This window comes from Juglans microcarpa x Juglans regia, chromosome 1S (assembly GCF_004785595.1).
Source record: "Juglans microcarpa x Juglans regia isolate MS1-56 chromosome 1S, Jm3101_v1.0, whole genome shotgun sequence".
Taxonomy (NCBI): Eukaryota; Viridiplantae; Streptophyta; class Magnoliopsida; order Fagales; family Juglandaceae; genus Juglans; species Juglans microcarpa x Juglans regia.
Window position 1 is genome coordinate 4,227,197 of NC_054595.1, and position 20,235 is coordinate 4,247,431.

Genomic DNA, 20,235 nt, shown 5'->3' on the forward strand with positions numbered 1-20,235 from the left:
TAAATTTTTTATAAAAAAATAAGTCTTATTAATAAAATCTAATTTTTTAATATTTTTTAAGTGAAATAATTTTTTAACAAAAACTTAATAAAATTTATCTATTTAAAATTTGTTTAAATTATTTCCCCTAAATAACAACTAACTTTACGTCTCTTAAAAAAAAAAAAAAAAAAAAAAAAAACTTCACGTACAAATAATAGCATCGTCGCCCTTATTTATTGCCCCATTAATGCATGCGGGCGCCATTTTGTGGTCGAGGATCAATAACGTGAATTACAACGTGCAAACTCCGTACGTTCTATTTAATTCTACCAAAACTCAAAACTCAAAGCTGAGATCAACTCAAAACGATCGACGCCTATATATATAACTGAGATCAGTTCTTGCATGCCCAGCAAGAAACCAATTAATATATAAGTACTCATTTTCTTGTTCGTCCAAAATAAGGAATTAAACATTTTCATCATCATCGTCGTTCATCAATGGCAGATGCAGCAAAGAGGTACGCGCGTATAAGTACTGTTACTTGTTTTGTTTTTTCTTTTTGTTTTTTTGCCTTCCATTCAATCGGCTCTAAATTTATATCATGAGCACTGCTCTTACATTTCATAATCATAATATTAAGATTAATGCTAATATCTAATACTACAATATCTATCTATATACACAATATTAATTTATATGATCGTGTGATTTATACATTTGTGTATTTATCTCTCTAAATTGTAGAAAGATTTTGACTCTGAAAGATTTTAAAGTATTTTGGTCCACAATCGACATCGATTTTGTTAATTAAGATATAATCTTAATTTGTATGCAAAAATATATATTTTTTTTAGTAGTTTAAATTTTTAGAATAAATAATAATTTAAACAAATTGATATGTAATCAACTAATTTATTCTCGGTCTCTGCTAATTAATTACTTAAATAAGTGGGATTATATCTTCTATTAATTTCATCATCAGGTATGCAATTGTTACGGGATCAAATAAAGGGATTAGATTCGAAACAGCAAGGCAATTAGCGTCGAAGGGAATAAAGGTTTTGCTAACTGCTAGAGATGAGAAGAAGGGCCTCGAAGCTCTTCATGCCTTGAAGGAGTTTGATGATCTTTCTAACGACGACGTCATTTTTCATAAGCTTGACGTGGCTGACCCTGCAAGTGTTGCTTCAATGGTGGATTTCGACAAAACCCACTTTGAAAAACTTGATATCGAGTCAAAACCCACTTTTGAAAAGATATCAAGTTTTCTAAAGTGGATTTTGTCGAAATCCGCTATTGAAATAACACTTGTGGGATCAGCCACGTCAAGCTTATGAAAAACGACGTCGTCGTTAGAAAGATCACCAAACTCCTTCAAGGCATGAAGAGCTTTGAGGCCTTTCTTTTCATCTCTAGCAGTTAGCAAAACCTTTATTCCCTTCAACGCTAATTGCCTTACTGTTTCAAATCCAATCCCCTTATTTGATCACGTAACAACTGCATACCTGATGATGAAATTAATAGAAGATATAATCTCACTTATTTAAGTAATTAATTAGCAGAAGTCGGGAATAAATTAGTCGATTACATATTAATTTGTTTAAATTATTATTTATTTTAAAAGTTTAAACTAATGAAAAATATAGATTTTTGTATACAAATTAAGATTTTATCTTAATTAACAAGATCGATGATTCGATGCTGATTGTGGACCAAAATACTTTAAAATCTTTCAGAGTCAAAATCTTTCTACAATTTAGAAAGATAAACACACAAATGTATAAATCACACGATCATATAAATTAATATTGTGTATATAGATAGATATTGTAGTATTAGATATTAGCATTAATCTTAATATTATGATTATGAAATGTAAGAGCAGTGCTCATGATATAAATTTAGAGCCGATTGAATGGAAGGCAAAAAAACAAAAAGAAAAAACAAAACAAGTAACAGTACTTATACGCGCGTACCTCTTTGCTGCATCTGCCATTGATGAACGACGATGATGATGAAAATGTTTAATTCCTTATTTTGGACGAACAAGAAAATGAGTACTTATATATTAATTGGTTTCTTGCTGGGCATGCAAGAACTGATCTCAGTTATATATATAGGCGTCGATCGTTTTGAGTTGATCTCAGCTTTGAGTTTTGAGTTTTGGTAGAATTAAATAGAACGTACGGAGTTTGCACGTTGTATATCTAAATTTTAATGTAGATATGATTTAATCAATAGCTCATGTTTATAGATTTGGATGATTTCTTCAAATGTATATCTAAATTTTAGAGCATAAAGCGAGAGAGACTATATATAGTTAATGGAGAATAGTTAATGAAGAGTGCAATGCATATGGAATCATTTCATAAAATATTTCATTTGTGCACCTATCAAGCCAATTAAAATAATATTCCCTAATAATGCAAAACAAAGAAATTATACACATCCATTCATTACTTAGCAACGCACAAATCAAGCTAATGGGGTTTATGATCAGGGTTAGGAGGTGTTTCATTCTTGTTACCATCCTCCTTCCTTCTTCTCTACACTTCTAATTAATATATGGATTTTGGAAATAAAGCCAAGAATGCGATGTGCATCCAGTAGAACTTTGAGATGTAAGTTACATGAGGAAAACAGTCTCCAGTATCATAAGAGCCTTTATTTCGCGTGAACAAAAGGGTTGTAAATAAGGTAGCACATATGGTTTAAAATAGTAAACCAAAAATAAATTAATACATTCTAAAATATTACAGGATAGCTCCTATAACTTTTTCTGATCTCCCGTACATGACTATTTCTCACTCCTATGCTACACTACGTTTAGCATTTTCTGGTCGATGGCAGGAGGTGTAATCTTTCAGGGATGGATTGCTCGAAGGTAGTACTGATCCTCATTGGGACAAAGATATTCGAGGTTTCATTTGCCGGAAGTCGCGTGTGTACATCATAGAGAGAGGAAGGAAGGTGACTAAAGACTTCATTAGTACTAAGTACTCCAACAGTGAATTGGATGAATGCTCTTGTTCCGAAGGTAATAAGGAGTTTATCAAAACATCCAGCCTAGGCAACAGTGCTTGCATTACACAAAGGTCCTCTAATGTATTTGATAGATGCCTAACCATAATATAGTACAAAGACAGTGGAAGGAGAAGTCTCGTCATCAATCCCTAAAGAATTTATAGAACTAAGGAAAACGTGGACCAAAAAAGGGAAAATGGAAGTGACCCAAAAGGCCATCTGGCCCGACGATGGCGAGTCAGCGATGAGGCTCAATCTGTCTTTGAAATTGGGTTGTCCTTTGGAGCTGCAACAAACCATTGGAGCGGACGTTTCTCTAAACAGGGACATCACAGAAACGATCATTCGAGGAAGGTGCAGGCGACAAGAACGATAGACACGGGGCTGGTTTTTTAAGCAAAAATGTTCATCTAGCTTGTCAAAACAGAAAGGGAGCACCTTGGTTTCCTCACAAACAATGTCGTCCCTGGAAATAGAAGGTATAAAGAGCCAGGGCTTTGTTCGGCCAATGGATGAGAATTGTAAAAAGGGTATTTTGGGGGAGGAAGAAATTCCAGACAATGTGATAGTAGTGTTTAACTCAGTTGGGGCTCAAGGAGAGTATTTGCAGGCATTGTATCATGACTCAGCCAAGTTGAGGGAGGCACAAGCAAGCCAGTTGCTCAGTGGTGATGTTCATTGGGAAGAATCTTCATTGTTTTCTCTGCACCCAAGCAACACCAACAACAACCAGGTTTCGGATTGGGTATTACACAAGGCAAATGAGATTCAAATTTGTCCGAGAATTGTTAAGAATTGCGAGGGAGAATTATTCTTATGCGAATTGCACTTTTATTTGTGTATTGCTTTTCAAATATATAGACGTACAGCTAACTAAGTGTGGAGACATGTGTAAAAGTTAAGTAGAATAATTTAGACAAATTCCTAGAATTAAAGTGGCTGATTTTCTGGAGGTGGAAAATTGGAAAAATGTTAACAGTCAATACTCTCCCCCTCATACGACGTGGCAAAGTGACATTTTGAGCTCTGCTAGGCTTTCATACATATGGCTGCCGCCGGGGCACCCCAGGGCAACCTGGTCCCGCCTGTGAGATCGTGGTCTGCTACGGACATGGTCTTGCAGTCTCCCCTTCCACTCCTTGAAGTGGATATACCTTTGTGACCTCTTAAAACCATTGAGGGGAAAATTTGTGTGATGTTTTCGCTAGAATAAATCCAGAGATCTGCTAAACCTTTTGTTTTCTCTCTAGTGATGAAGTTCCTTAGTCAGAGGCCCAACTTGGACGTGATTAGAAGTTTTATTCGCACTAGATGGGGATTGGTGTCTCAGCCTGTGGTGTCTAGCATGAGAAGGCCACGAAATGTTTTTCTTCGTTTCTCAAAGGAGGAGGATTTTCTTAAGGCTTTCTCTCAGGAAGCCTGTGATGTTGAAGGAATGCAATATCGCATGTTTCACTGGACCACAGATTTGTAGAAGAGAAGGAACCTTCATGGGTTCCGGTATGGGTTGCCTTCTCGGGTTTGTCCCCAAATTTCTATCATGAATCCTTTCTTAGGAATTTGTTGATGCCAATTGGACGTTTCATGAGACGAGATAATAGTACCCATTGTGCAACGAGAACCAATGGAGCTCGGGTCTATGTCGAAATGGATGCGGCCAAGGAGCTATTGTAAGGTTTTTGGATTGGCACTCCCAGACAACCTAGCAGTAGGTACCAGGAATTGCATACGAAACGTTGCCAGCGTTCTGTGTTTCCTGTCACATGCAGGGTCATAACAAGAAATCTTGTAAAAGAAACCTAGTAAAGACAAAAGGAGTTGATGGCAAAGGTGAAGATGAGAATGAGGCCTTGACGAGGAAAAAAAACTCTTCAACAGAACATATTTTGGATGTGTCAGGAAATGTAGTGGTTCTCGAAAGTGTCCCAGAACTTGAATTTGTAAATTCTAATGTTGAGGTACAGGTAAATAATCAAGTAAGTGTTGTGGCTGTTAGGGAGGACGATGGGAAAGATGTGGTTGATGACGACGAGGAGGGGATGGTTTTTGTCGAAGATGTGGTTGATGGAGAAAGATGTGGCTGTTTGGGGATTCTCGGCTGGTACATCCTTGCCAGGTGGAAACATGGGAGAAGGAGGATGTTGCAGGAACATGGGAGATGCCACTTGGGGTTCTGCCTATCCCTCCTTGCAGGGTTGAAACAGGGGAGAAGGAGGATGATACGTCTTATGGTGCATCCGATTAGGATGAACATGTTGAGGAGCCAGTGAATTTCATTCGGGTTGAAGATAAAGAGATTTTTCTCTGATGGAGAGGGGCTTCAGACAGTGGCGCACATCCAAAAAAGAGAAGGAAATTATATCCGGAGGAAAATAGTTTGATGAGAGGAAAAGAGGTGAGACGTAAATTGAGTAGTTCTTTCCGGGCTAAAAGCAGGCCTGAACGTCTAAACTTATGATGAGACCAATTCTGTATTGGAGCATTAGAGGTCTTCGTACCTCTCGAAAGATATTGCTGAAGTTAGTGAAGATGAAGAAACCGTGTATTATTGCTTTAGCTGAACCATTTGGAGATGCTCAAAAATTACGTAGGCTACAACATAACCTCTCATTTGAAGGTAGCATGTCAAATATGGAGGAAGGGGGGAAGCTGTGGATAGTGTGGAACACAAAGGTTAAAGTATCCGTGATGTATTCTTGCAATCAAAGTGTGAATCTGGCTATGGAGGTAAATGGTCATCAGAGATGGATTTCTTTTATATATGCAAAGTGCAGCTATGGGGAGCATAGATCGCTTTGTGAGGTGCTTCAACGTTTGAATCCCGGAAATATCCCATGGATGGTCCTTTGTGATTTTAATATCATATGAAATAATGTGGAACGAATTGGAGGGAGGCCTCGTCCACGCATTGCGATGGAGGAATTTAATTCTTTCATTGACAGTATGGGCCTATTAGAATTAACCTTTTCAGGAAACCACATGAGTTGGTGTAGTGGACATAACGACATCACACGGAGTTGGTCTCTTCCAGATAGGGTGTTGATTAACTCGGCTTAGCTGTTGGATTTTTCGGTGGGATCTGGGCTTTATCTTCCTCGGTTGAGTTCAGATCATGCCCCCATGCAGGTGAACCCGGTGCCTGAGGATAGTAACTATGGTTTCAGTCCTTTTAAGTTCCAACAAATGTGGACTAGCCATCATCTTTTTATGTGTTGTGTTACTGATGCATGGAAGGTGTATCGTAGAGTTGAGAGAGGTATGGTGGGACTTGCTATAAAACTAAAACACTTGAGAGGGGTTCTTAGGCGATGGAATAAAGAAGTATTCGGGTGGACTATCAATCATATTCGGGTCTTGGAGGAGAGAATTATTGTGCTGGAAGAGCAAATGCAAGGGGTTATCCGAAGATTTAGAGCTAGATTTGTTAGCTACTAAGGCAAAATTGTCTATCTGGGTTAGTAGAGAGGAAACTCGATTGGCACAACAAGCTAAACAAAGTTGGCTTGAAAAGGGGGAAGCTGACTCCACTTTCTTTCGGATTATGGCCACCAAAAAATCAAATACGATAAGAGAGATGAGGACTAATGAGGAGACTTTCTTGGAAACTGCCGAGGAAGTACATTTGGGGGCAACTGAATACTTTAAATCATTCTTGGAGTCTAATCATTAGCCGCTAGCTCTCGACTTAGCTCCATGGGTGGAACAAGTGGTGATGCCTGAAGAAAACTTGGCCATTTTAAAGCTTCCTTCAATCCAAGAGGTAAAAGATGCAATGTTTTCCATTCCTACTGATGTAGCTCGGGTCTGGATGGACTTGGATCTGGGTTTTTTAAAGCTTGTTGAGATATTGTTGGAGAAGATGTACTCCTTGCTGTAAAAGATTTCTTTAAAGGGGGAGTCATCCCTAGAGAGTTTACAGCTTCATTTCTGGTTCTCATTCTGAAGGTGCACAATCCCAAGGAATTTGATAAATTTTGGCCAATCAGTTTGTGTTCAGTTTTCTACAAAGTATGCACTAAAGTCCTTGTATGTCGAATATCACCTTTGCTTCCTAGGATTATCTTTAAGGAGCAAGGTGCATTTATTCCTGGAAGAAGTATTTTTGAAAATGTGAGCTTGACACAGGAGTTGATTCAGAGTCTCCATAAGCCTGTTCGAGGGAGTAATGTTGTACTGAAAGTTGATATGACAAAAGCATACGACAGTTTTGATTGGAGCTTTCTTATTCATGTGATGGCAGCGTTTGGATTTAGTAAGGAATTGTAATGTTGTACTGTAATGTTCTATAGCTGTTTGTAATTTAGTAAGGAATTGTATTTCTTCTCCATAGTTCTCAGTGGTGATGAATGGCGTGCCTAGAGGTTTCTTTCAAGGAGCTAGGGGATTGCAACAAGGGGACCCTATCTCTCCTTATTTACTCATCATGGGGGAGGAAATTTTGTCCCGAATATTGAAGAAGAAGTATATGGAAGGAATTATTGGTGCTTTCTCACTTCCGAGAGGTGCCCCGATTGTCTCATATTTACTTTATGCGGATGATATCGTCATTTTTTCAAATGGCAGTAAAAATTGCCTTAAGGCAATCTCGGATTCTCTTGCACTTTATGAGACGTGGTTTGGTCAGAAGGTTAGTAAGGAAAAGTCATCTTTCATTTTTCTAATCATATCTCTACTGCTAGAAGACAACATCTATTGCAACTGACTGGTTTCTCCTAAGGAAATCTTCCTTTTAAATACTTAGGCGTCCTTATGGTGTCTGGTAGACTTAAGGCCATGCACTTTGATGATATCCTTGGGTGGATTCATGAGAGAATAGGTGGTTGGAAGTCTAAGCTTCTCTCTAGTGGAGCGAGGTTATTACTATTGAAGCATGTGCTTAGGGGCATTCCGGTAGGACCTTTGCATATTTCTAGTGGCATTCCGGTTCATATTCTCTCTATTCTCTAAGTGCCAAAGTCTGTTATTGTTGCTCTAAATCGATCCTTAAGTAATTTTTTCTGGGCGTATAATGATGGCAGGTCAAAGAAACATTGGAAAGGATGGGATTCGATGACTCTTCCGACTAATGGGGGGGGGGGGGGGGGGTATTGGTATTCGTAATTTTCAAGATGTTCAAAAATCGCTTCATATGAAGCTGGCCTAGAAGTTATTGACAGTTGATTTCTTATGGTCTTGGTTCTTCCAAGCCAAATATGTGAAGAATGATCATATCTCACTTTCACCTTTAAATAAAGGATCTCAGTTTTGGAGGATGTTGATGAGCTGCATTCCCTGTGTCTATGATCATTCTAAATGGAAGCCTAAGGAGGGAGACATTTCCTTTTGGTTTGATAAGTGGATGGGAGAGGAAGTTGTTGCCTCTAGTTTTTCTTTTTTGTGCCTCATCTAAAACTGAAAGAATGTTGGCTGGATGTTGGATGGGACTTGGAACTATTATGTCAGCTGGTTGGTCAAAAAAAATCTCAAGAAATTGTGAGTTCCTTGAGTGGACGTAAGGAAGGTGCAGATAGGTTGATCTGGTTGCCTAAGGAGGATGGAAGTTTCACTACTTCGACTGCTTGGGAATGTATAAAAGGAAGAGCCCCAGAAATAAGATGGGCTAATTGGCTTTGGCACCCGTGTCTTCCAAAGATTATGATTGTTACAATGTGGAAGTGTTTCAACAAAGTGCTTAGTGTGGATGATAGACTTAGAAAGATTGGTATTCCCCTTGTTTCTAGGTGTGACTGTTGTGTGGATGGGGCTTATGAAGACTTGAATCATGTCTTACTTCTAGGTGATGTAGCTAAGGAAATTTGGAGAAGATGCGCTAGCCAGGTGGGTATGTTGAGAACTGAGTTTGTATCCTGGACAGAGGCTGTGAATGCTTGGTACCATAGAGCATTAAGAAAATCAACTCGTGGATTGCTACTTGGAATCATTCCTGCTGTTGTTACTTGGCAGCTATGGATTCGGAGGTGCAGTGTTTGGATGGAAGGCAAAGTGGACTCGGTGGAGGAAACTTGGAGTAAAATAAAATCTGGCTTGTAAAACTTAGTGAGAAAATTTGTGTAAACCAGAATCTATCTTCACAAGATGTGTAACACCCGAACCCAATCAAGCTCAATTTTATTTATTTATTTTTAGTTCATTTTATATTATTTTATTTTCTTCACACGTTAATTTTTTCCCGCATGTTTATTTTTTTTCTTTCTTTCCGTCTATACTTCTTTTTCACCCATAAGTGTTCCTTTCATCCACGGCATTCATGCACACACATGGCTCAGCCTTTCATCCGCACACACATCTCTCTTATCTCTAGGGTTTCACCTTATATATTTATAGACACTCATAGGTTTTTCCCATGCTATTAAAACCACCCAAACATTAGCCGCCGCACCACCTTAGAATCGTAAGCCCAGCCTCCATCCCCTCGGTCTCATGCACTCCTATACCGAGAGTCACCCCACGTAAGCCAGCCCTCCGTCGTCCATACTGCCGCCACCAGTGCACCCCCTCGTAAGCCTCTGATCAACCAACCCATCACCGACCAGAATTCACACTGCCTTCATACAAATATTGACGCAACCGTGCATGCATTGCATCTCCACGGATCACAACTCCACCTCGCCGTGCGTCACCTCCACTTGACCATCATTGGTAGTCCAGCTTCTCCGCCATACACCGCTGCACCACCACCAGAGTGCCGAGAACAACCATCTACGGAGTGATCTGAAACTCCTCTGTTTTGGGTCCCAAAAACAGAGAGTCCGTTCCACTGAGCTCCTCTGCTAGCCTCTCCCTCTCCCTGTGCCCCTCGATTTTTCAGCCACGTTACACGACGGAAACCACCGCACGTAGCTCCCAACCAGTCGCACGCCTTCTCGCTGTCCCTCGGTGAGTTCTCTCCCCTTCCGTACGCCATAGTCTCTCCGTCTCTCACTCACACCTTCACTGTGTTTCTTTCTCTCACTCTCTCTCGCTTCCAGTGCTCCTGCGAGATCACCGCCGCTACGTTGCTAAGCCTTTAGCCCCTCGCTGCTGCCGCGTGATTCCTCCGTGTGTAAGCCCCTGCCATGCAAGATATTTGTTTACATAGGTCATGGTTGGTTTTCAAAGAAATGAAGGAAATGACATGAGTGCCCTTTTACTAAATGTTTTATTAATGTGCTTTTAATTTTTTATTTACGTATTAGTACACTCTTATATATTTATGATTACATAAATCACTTAAGTATTTTAATATGTTATTAAGTAAAGATTTATTTTTAAGAGTAAACCATATTGGAGTAATGTTGTTTTTACACTTTAGATATGATTTAGTCTATTTAAAAATAGTTATGTTTACTTTAAAATATTTTGGGATAATTATATTATCTAGTATTACACTTTATAGTTTGTTTTCAATAATAAATAGATTAAACTTTTAAATGTTTTAGTCATAGTTATTAAATCAACATTGGCGATTATAGAAAGTGATAATTTGTAATTTTAGGTTTTGAGGAATTAAATAGGTTATTTTAGAAGCTTAGGATTAAATATCGAAATACGTGATTTATTGGAAACTTATGAGAATTACGTTATTATGTTATAGGTGACAATTAATAATTGTTCAGTATTTTGAGGAAATTCTGAAAAAGCTAAGAAGTCCAGGTAAGTGGGGTTCGTATGCTTGACTTTGCATTAAAATAAAATGAGCTGAGGTTATTTTTGAAAAATATACATATTTGATTATGAAAAGAAATTTGAACTACCTCAGTTGTTTGTTCTACATTATTCACGAGATTCTGTTTAAGAATAAATTATTTTCTATCATGACTGGTGTATACATGAGCTTATTTTTGACATTCTGTTTCTGAACTTTGAAAAAAAGAGCGAATATGAAATTTTGTCCATAAATTATGTGATAATATGATTTTGTTCTGTTCTAAAGATTTTCTATACTCTGATATGATATGATGTGATTTCTGAAAACCTCTGGCATAACTTTCTGTTTCTGTTTCTGTTCCGTTCTGACCTCACCACGGGTGTAAAACTGTGGCCTCTGTTCGGGTTGGTACCAACTTTTCTGTTTCTGGTGCACCCACTTTGGAAACAAAGTGGTTTTATGCGTGGTCTTTCTTATGTGCACACTCGGGGCTCTAAGAATGAATAAGAGGAAGATTCACATTCTGTTTCTGCTCGGTTAGCTACCGGGGCTTGCACAACCCTACCACGGGAGTTAAATATGGTATTTGTTCTGATATGATAAGATAAGATGTGATGTTTCAATTTATGCTATGCCAAAGAGATTTTGATTATGAATATTTTTGAACTTTCGCTCTGATTTTTTGATAACATGTTCTGACGCTACATTATGAAAATGTTATTCTGACTCTGCATTTTGAAAGAAAATATTTTGTTTCTGCATTTTGAATTCTGTAAATGCTCATGTTTACATACTAGTATATGTCCTCTGCTTACTGAGTTGTTGATAACTCACCCCTTATCTCCATATATTTTTCAGATAATTTTAATGCTTCAGCTGGAGAACAAGAGTAGAAAGTTTTAGTAAGGTGTGATGATCGAAGTGGAATAAGTGCCTGAGTGTACAAGTGCTTATTTAAGAGTCGTAGTTAGTAAACTGATTTTATTTTTTGGGTATTTTGATTAGATGAGTTAAGAATGTTATCAAGTCTTTTAGAAAGTTTCAATTTATTTTATTAAGAATTTATGTATTGTCCTTATGAAAGAACATAGATATTTGGTTTGAGTAAATGGATTAACATTTTATGGAGTTTTCTGGATTTTATAGTTGTGTTATTGAAGTTGATATTAATATTAAGAGCTAACTCTCCGGACCTTCGGGATCGGGGCGTTACAAGATGAGGGAATGTTAGCTGAGTTGAATATTCATCTGAAAGGTCTATCTAGGAAATTGAAGGTTGTATACTGGAGTAGGCCGAAACAAGGTTGGATTAAATTAAATACTGATAGAAGTAGTAGGGGAAACCCAGGGAATGTAGGGGCAGGGGGTATATTACGCGATGCGAATGGAAACTTGATAAAGGCTTTTTCTTTTCCTCTTGCCAATGGGACTAATAATTATGCAGAAGTCATGAGTTTACTTATAGGGGTCAGATTCATCTGCCAACTTGGATTGAACAATGTGGAAATTGAGTTGGACTCAATGATTGTTGTCAATTGGATTCGACTGGCCAAGTGTCCTGTCTAGTACCTTGAGGACTACTGGGATGAACTTATGGGATTGATTAGAGGAAAATGCTTCACTATTGGTCACATTTATAGACAAGGAAATGCCCCGGCAGATTATCTAGCCCATCTTGCATCAGATGATGGTGCTGCTATGTCTTCTTGGGCTACTTTGGACTTGGTTCCTCCTCTGTTAAGAAGTTTTTTAAGAACTAATAAATCCGGACTGCCTTACATTAGAAAGTGCTGAGATATATGGGTTGCTTAATGTTTTTTTTTTTTTTTTTTTTTGGGTTTTGACATTTGTTTGGACATTGATGCTTTCTTTGATAATTTTGTGGAATTGTTTGGACATGTAACGATGGTTTTCCTCTACCATAAGTGAGGATTTATTAATAAAATCGGGAAATGGTCGCTATTGGACATGTGGCCCGGACGCTTATTTAAAAAAAAAAAAAACTCTCCCCTCAAGTTGGCGCATGGAGATCTGTAATGTCCAACTTATGTAAAAAATGATGAAAAAATCTCATCCTAATATTTTTGCGATTATATGTTCGCCGCAAAAAACATGATGGCATACAATTTTTTTTTTCCTTATCCAACTATATTCCCTGCAAAAAATTTTTCTCAATCCAACGCTTATTCTCGGCAAACTATAAATCGCCGTAAATGGCCTATTATTCCTACTACAGGCCAACATGCAAAATGCATCATTTTTTTGGGTACCTAATTTCCTGCTAGCTCACTTACAATATTACCAAATACTACTATACAACGTATTATAAACCAAATAATACTTTAATCCAATACTTGTAACCATAATAGCATATATATATATATATATATATAAATACAATCATCCATCCAATACAGCAGTACATCAGCCCCTTTAAGATTACTATACACTGGCATATGGTGCATTAATGGAAGGCAATTAAGTACTACAAATCGGAGTAGCTAATGTCTCTTACAAGCATTAAATAGAAACATCCACAACTAATGCTAGGGAACCAAGTTAATATTGCCATGAAACATTGGTGGGCGGAACATCCGCAACTTCGCTGCAACCATGCGCACATCGTACAAGTGGATAACCTGGTGATTGAGTGGCAAAGATCCAGTGATCCAAAACAAGGTTATCATACACTGCCTTCTACATTCGTTGGGCAAAAGAAAAATCCAAGTTGGAAATCTCCAAAGTGACAATTCTCTATCTCATTCCAAACTTAATGATTTATTTTTATCAATCAAAGCTATACTCTCTCTCTCTCTCTCTCTCTCTCTCGCCAATGAACATTGTCTTGTCGACTCTGAGATCACCATCTCTTCCAATCCTCTTGCATAACCTAGTCGATGACCAAGTACCTCTCTGAAGACACCCTCTGCTACTTTGTCAATTCGTTTATTTGGTTCTAGAGTTTCCAACTTTCCTACCATATCTTTCTGCAATAGGAGATAATGAACCGATTATGTATATTTATGTCCTGAAAAGGCATTTTTAAGATTCAACCTGATAAATAGAACCATCATTGCATTTAGCAAATATTAGTTGCGCTAGAATATACTCACATAAACATCTTCGATGGCAGGTGTCAAAATTTTATCTTTCTTCTTGGACCAGTGGGTTTCCTTGTAGAAGTCCACCAAATTTGCATTTTCAGCACGCTACATGTGTGTGGTATGTGTGCATGTAACATGTTCAATCAGATAACATGCTACATATGGTATGGATAGCTTAATCACTAATAATAGACTAACCAAGCAAATGCTATACAAGACTTATTGATCATATATGAGAGAAACCATGGGAATATAGCATACCCCTTCGCAAAAATCACCATCAAAAATTAACATTATGTGAGCGTGTGGTTGCCATCGATATGAGCTTACAAATGGGAAATGTGCTGTGTGGACAATAATTTACTCCAAACCTTATACCTTCTATTCTAGCATCCTCATAAAGGATTTGCGACCTGTTGTGTGGTTAATTTTTAGCATCTTTCTATCCTCTCAATTTTTACTTGATATTTTCTGCCATTAAAAACCATCAATGTAAGCAAAAGTACATAGAGTAATAAATATCCAATCAGGTTAGGGAGTTATTACCCAACTTTTCTGGGTTTAGATTGAACACCCAGAATGCATACCTTGAAGGCCTCACTATCCCATCGATCACAAAGCTTAAACTAGACAAGAAGGCTGACCAAACTAATCCCAGTCACGAATGCCTCATGTCTGCCATATGACATATATATCTTATGCAATTCATGGTGGAATGCATTAAAGCGCTTACAAAATTGTTTAGTCACAGACAATTGATGGTTCTCTAGTTCCCAATCTAATTCAAAATCACCATACATAGCACATTAAAATTTAGTCTGATCACTCGTGAATTATACTACGACCACTTTCAATCCATCAACATCAAAGTATAAAAGTCGAACACGATCTATTAACTCATCCTTATGCGCTTGGGGTACATCACTCTATCTAGGGTGGCTCATGTCGCAATAATGTTTAATGATCCTAGTTAAATGTGTCGTAAACATATTTGCATTCTTGTAGCATGGTGTTGTTTCTCCATTATTTATCTTCAACATCAATTTTCTATGCTTATGCAATTTCTCAAATTTAGTGCACTTACCCGACCCACGTCCACATCCATGTCTCGTTTGTGTCTGGTTTACTACAGGCACAAACGAGACGTCCTCACCTGTATGACATAATAACAATAATGTCTGGTCAGGGGCATCTGGTCAGGGGTCTCATTTGTTTAATTCATACTTACACACCAATGATAAAACCCATAAAATCACCCTGCATCAAAGTCAACTATACCGATTTGAACTCTATTAGGCTCTGGCTCTCCCCTCGGGGAGGGTTCTCTGTTTGCCTCGGCCTCCGAAACTGGGTTCGCACATGGAGGCTCTCATGGATGGCTTGGAGGCTGGGTTTCATCATCTGAGCTGGCCTCATCAGCCTCTCCTGGGTTATGGTATGAACTGATGTGGACTCCGCGTGGCCTGGGTGCCCTACATCTGTACGACACAAATCTCCTAGCACAAATTCCTCGACCTCTGGGCCGACCTTGGCCACTGTCTCCCACCGGATCACCTACGTTTAAATGACATTTCATTTATGTTAGAATCATAGCTAACACAAAATTAGACTACTTAATTTTCAGAAAATCTACCTGGGCCGTTAATGCTCCTCATTAACTTAAGATGTTGAGATGGGATTGCAATGGATTTTTTAAGTACACTTTGCCCAGATGTCTCCTATTTCCAGCCCCAAATAGCTCAGTCGCGGTGGAATGTTAAACCGTCCTTTTTCCAGCCACTTGAGATTTAACAATAGCAAACGTGAATTACATGAATATATTTAGAGGAAATATAATGGAAACCTTGCAATAAGATAATGCATTAAAATATTTGTCGTGTGTCCAATAAATTAGTGCAATACCCTCATTAATACATATACCTCATGGTTTGGCATATATAAATCAAAGCAAAAATTGGATGAGTTTATAATAAACTGCAATTTTCAACCCAACAATGATATAAAACCATAACGACTGCCTCTTTCAACTGAAGTTGCCTTATTTCTCAGTTGGAGTTACATATAGGTAAATAATCTCAGTACAGTTGGTATGTCAAATTAATATACAAATATTCATATGGTAAACTATGGTGTTCACCTAGTTTCCAATGATTGGCAGGTTGCCTATTCTGACTCCGATTCTTCATCGGTGCAAAGGTCATCTTCATTTGACTATTCCCAATCACCATAAGCATCTCTAGACTAGATGGAACCATTCCATCATCAATAAAGCTGCATTCACCACCAACCTCCATATGGTCTCGTGCATCAATATGGGTAGGTTCTATATCAATCCTACTAAGTGGAGTCGACACTGGACTTGCATCACAATGCAAAAGTGGATAATCATACGATGACTCATTTTCTTGGTAGACATCATCCTCTCATGATTCGCCATCAATATCGTCTAAAACCCTAGGCATTGGTGGAATGTCATACACATTCCTATTATTATACTTCTGCACAACATACCAGTTCCCATTTGATCATATATCTCTGATGTAAAAATACGGGAAGCCTAGCATGCTAACACAAATGGTTCATCCTTATACCAAGTTTTATCCATGCTGACACTAATTATATGATCGTCTACTCGTACCCCCCCCCCCCCCCCCCCCGGTTTCTTATCACCAACATCAAACCAATCACAACTGAACAAGTACACTCAACGACCTCCCATGTAGTGTAACTCCACAACATCATTAAGAACACCATACAAGTCTACAAGTCTACATTATTAGTATCTTCGTCAATAGTTACCAACACCCTTGAATTTTGTGAATGCCGACGAAGTTCATGCTACTTCGTATTGAACCGTTTACCATTTATAATGCAGGTAGCATATGATGCAATCCAACGGTCAGTATCACAAGCTAATGCATACAAATCAACGGACACATCAAGTGGGTTTCTCGTACACTGGTCCTAAACTTATAGGAATATCGGGGTAAATTGTGAACTTATACTTTCGTACATATAGTCAAAAGCAAGGTCAGGTTTATTATAAGTAGAGAACTGCAAGCTAACTTACATGTTGCTTGAACCAAGTTAGAAACTTAGTTTGATGCGTGTGATTAATAGAATTTGGGTTTGACTCCTTACATTTTTCATAGTGCTCCCTGCACTTGGAGAACACAATCTGCCAATCAATATTAGTTAGTTACGTAAAGTCTTGTGGATAGTAGTAGGTCGCTTCGAAAAAGCACGAAGGAAGTCATGATTGCTTACTCGAGATAGGATACAATCTCAGTACAGTTGTTAAGCACATACCATATGGTTGAGATACGGAGTTTATCTTCTAATTGCACATTATGGGCTATACCCAAGAGACGAAGTTTCTAGTTGAAAATTTTGAATCCATCTATAGTATCGTCTTCTCCACCATCAATGTTGCGGTCCGCTCAATTAAACTTCGCCTCAACATCTTGGAGATACATTGAGCAAAATGTCAAACACTTGATGTGAATGTAGGTTTCCGCTATTTAACCTTCTGGACGGATTTTATTCTTAACATACCGCTTAAATTTGCCGAGAAACCTTTCGAATAGATACATCCACCGATATTGAACTGGACCTCCGAGTATGGCCCCACCTGGTAAATAGATAGCTAGGTGGACTATAATATCGAAAAAATATGGAGGGAATATCATCTCAAATTTGCATAGAATGGTGACGATATCAAGTTGAAGTTGGGATAAGCGATTCACATCCAGTGTTCGGGCACACAACTCTTTGAAAAAACTACTAAGTTCAGTCAAAGCCAATGCAATATTGCTCTTTAAGAATCCCCCCCAACAGCAATAGGAAGCAGTCATTGCAAGAAAACATGATGGTCATGGCTTTTGAGCCCAAAGATTTTGCAATCACGTACAGATACACAGTGCGTGATATTGGCAGCAAACCCATATGAAAATTTAACCTCAACAAGCCACTGACAGAATTTATTCCTTTCATTTCCATATAATGTGTACAATGCATGTGGCATTGTAACATGTCCACCTTCACGCTTAAGATGTAATTCTTTTCTAAAGCCCAAGATCTCTAGGTCACGCTGTGAATTTATATTATTTTTTTTTTTTTGTCAGGAATGTCCATTAAAGTGCCCAATATGCTATCAGAAACATTCTTCTCAATATGTATAATATTTAGATTATGTCGAAGCCGCAACATTGACCAATAAGGTAGCTTGAAGAAGATACTTTTCTTTGTCCAGTTTAACTCTTCTGCAGTGCGTTTTCTCTTCTTATAAGATTTTCCAAATTGGACATCTCTAAGCATTTGTAGTTGAGTTAAGAGACTCGTTCCTTCGACCAAATTTGGTGGCATGCGATGATCTTCTCTACTGTTGAACAACCATTTTCTCATCTGCCAAATGTGACCTACCAGTAAGAGACATTAATGTCCCATATAATACTATTTTCTGCCATACTTCAACCAATTGGAATATGTGCTTGCAATTGCAAGAGGGACATGCCAATTTACCTTTTGTTGACCACCCAAAAAGATTCCCATAAGTAAGGAATTCATTGATTGTCCACAATAAGACAAAATGCAACATGAACGTTTCCTTAGTGGAAGCATCATATGTAAGTACCCCATATTCCCAAAGTTCAAGCAACTAATCAATTAATGGTTGTAAATAAACATCAATGTCATTCCCTGGTTATTTTGGGCTAGGGATAATGAGGGATGTCATGAAGTACTAGTCTTTCATGCATAACCATGGCGGCAAGTTATATGGGACAAGAATCACTAGCCAAATGCTATAAGGTTTAGCCAGATTGTTGAAGGGATTGAAGTCGTTGCTTGCCAAGCCGAGCCTAACATTGCGAGCATCCTTAGCAAACCAGCAATGGGCTTCATCAAATGTCTTCTAGGACTTAGAGTCAACATGATGTCTCATACTAGTCTCATCGGGTACCCACTGCTCCTTATGCCATCTCATATCACCTATTATCTTGCCTGTCACAAATAGATGCTGCAATCTTGGCTTCAAAGAAAAATGCTGAAGCACTTTTTGAGGGATCACTCATGACCCATGTATATTTGGCATCCATCGCGAAGCCTTACATATAGGACACTCATTAAGATTAGCATTTTCCTACCAAAATAAGATGCAGTCGTTGGGGCATGTATGAATTTTGTTGTACTTGAAACCCAAACCTCGTTCCAATGACCTTACCTCCTTATATAAACTAGGCAATTTAGCATCAGGAAAGGCAGACCGCAGTAGGCTTATAAGCATATCAAAAGACTTGATTGACCACCCACCAAGTGTTCTAATGTGTAACAACTTCACAACAAATGAGAGCTCTGAGAATTTAGTGCAGCCGTCGAAAAGTGGACGTCAGGCATCCTCTAATAGTTGGTTAAAAGCTGAGTTTGGGGAGGGCTGTGGTATTGATGGCTCAGTTGGCGATGTAGTGTTGTCTTCAGGAGCATCTCCGAATGTGTCTGCCCGTATGTCATTTAACATACGGTCCATGTCATCAATGTACTCGTCTTCAGCTCCAACCCTGAGATCAGTGTTGTGGTCAATGATGGGGAGTGTTTCCTCCTCAGCATGAAATATCCATTGGATGTAATTTGAATTGATCCCTTTTATGAACAAGTGATTCTCCACCGCGAATATAGGCATGAAAAGGTCATTACAGCATATACCGCAAGGACACCGAATGCAATCACTTCCCATGGAATGGTTTCGTGCCATTGTGAGGAAATTGTTAACCCCTTCAGCGTATGTAGGTGATACAAGTCTATCACTCAAATTCATCCAGCTTTTGTCCATCTAATAAAAAGAAGAATTGTCAAATTCTTTCTATAACTCAGTGAATGATGAAATGACAGGTTTTACGATGTTCTAGTTACATATGGGATACCGCTTGGATTGAAACATGTGAATTGTTTAGGATAATTGTTAAGTCATATTTAAGAGAATTTGCCGGGTTGGGTTGGGTTTGAAAACTTCTCTACAGAGGGATATGAAAGTATAAAAAGGGATTTATGAGGTGGGAATAAACAAAACTGGATTTAGCACAAGGAAGTGATCATGCATGTGGATTTCAGACTTGCTTAATATATATTATTATTAATTTATGATCTGTGGCGCTAGATAGCCTAATTTTCATGACAATCTTGTATCCTAATATGATCATCATGAACTAAGTACTCTATGCATCAAACTCAGCATGACATATGATTTGATAGATACATATATATAACTTGCAAGATTATTATGCAGAACGAGTCAAGATAGCCAAATCAAACTCCAACATGTTGTTAGCTACAAGTCCTTGCGATGTAAATTAGATCAAATTGGGAGATGAAGTGACAAAAACATGACAATTCATTAAAAAACAAAGTAAGGTTATCTCAAAAATATTATGCCTAAAAGAACTAGTAGTGCATGGTAGTTAAAGCTCCATCTTGCAAGAATCTAGTTTCCCATCATATCTC

General features: G+C 38.2%; 1 protein-coding gene across 2 annotated transcripts in view; it reads left to right on the forward strand.

Annotated features, from left to right (window-relative positions):
• The first annotated feature begins 358 nt into the window (after positions 1–358).
• Positions 359–20,235, forward strand: part of LOC121246250 ((+)-neomenthol dehydrogenase-like) — a 44,295-nt gene continuing 24,418 nt past the window's right edge. The window contains exons 1-2 of one of the 2 annotated variants that reach the window (XM_041144355.1): positions 359–502; positions 968–1,220. In XM_041144355.1, the coding sequence (XP_041000289.1) occupies positions 483–502; positions 968–1,220 (273 nt within the window). In that variant the 5' untranslated portion in view covers positions 359–482. The remainder of the gene's footprint in view (positions 503–967; positions 1,221–20,235) is intronic. The other variant, XM_041144354.1, reaches the window with a different exon arrangement.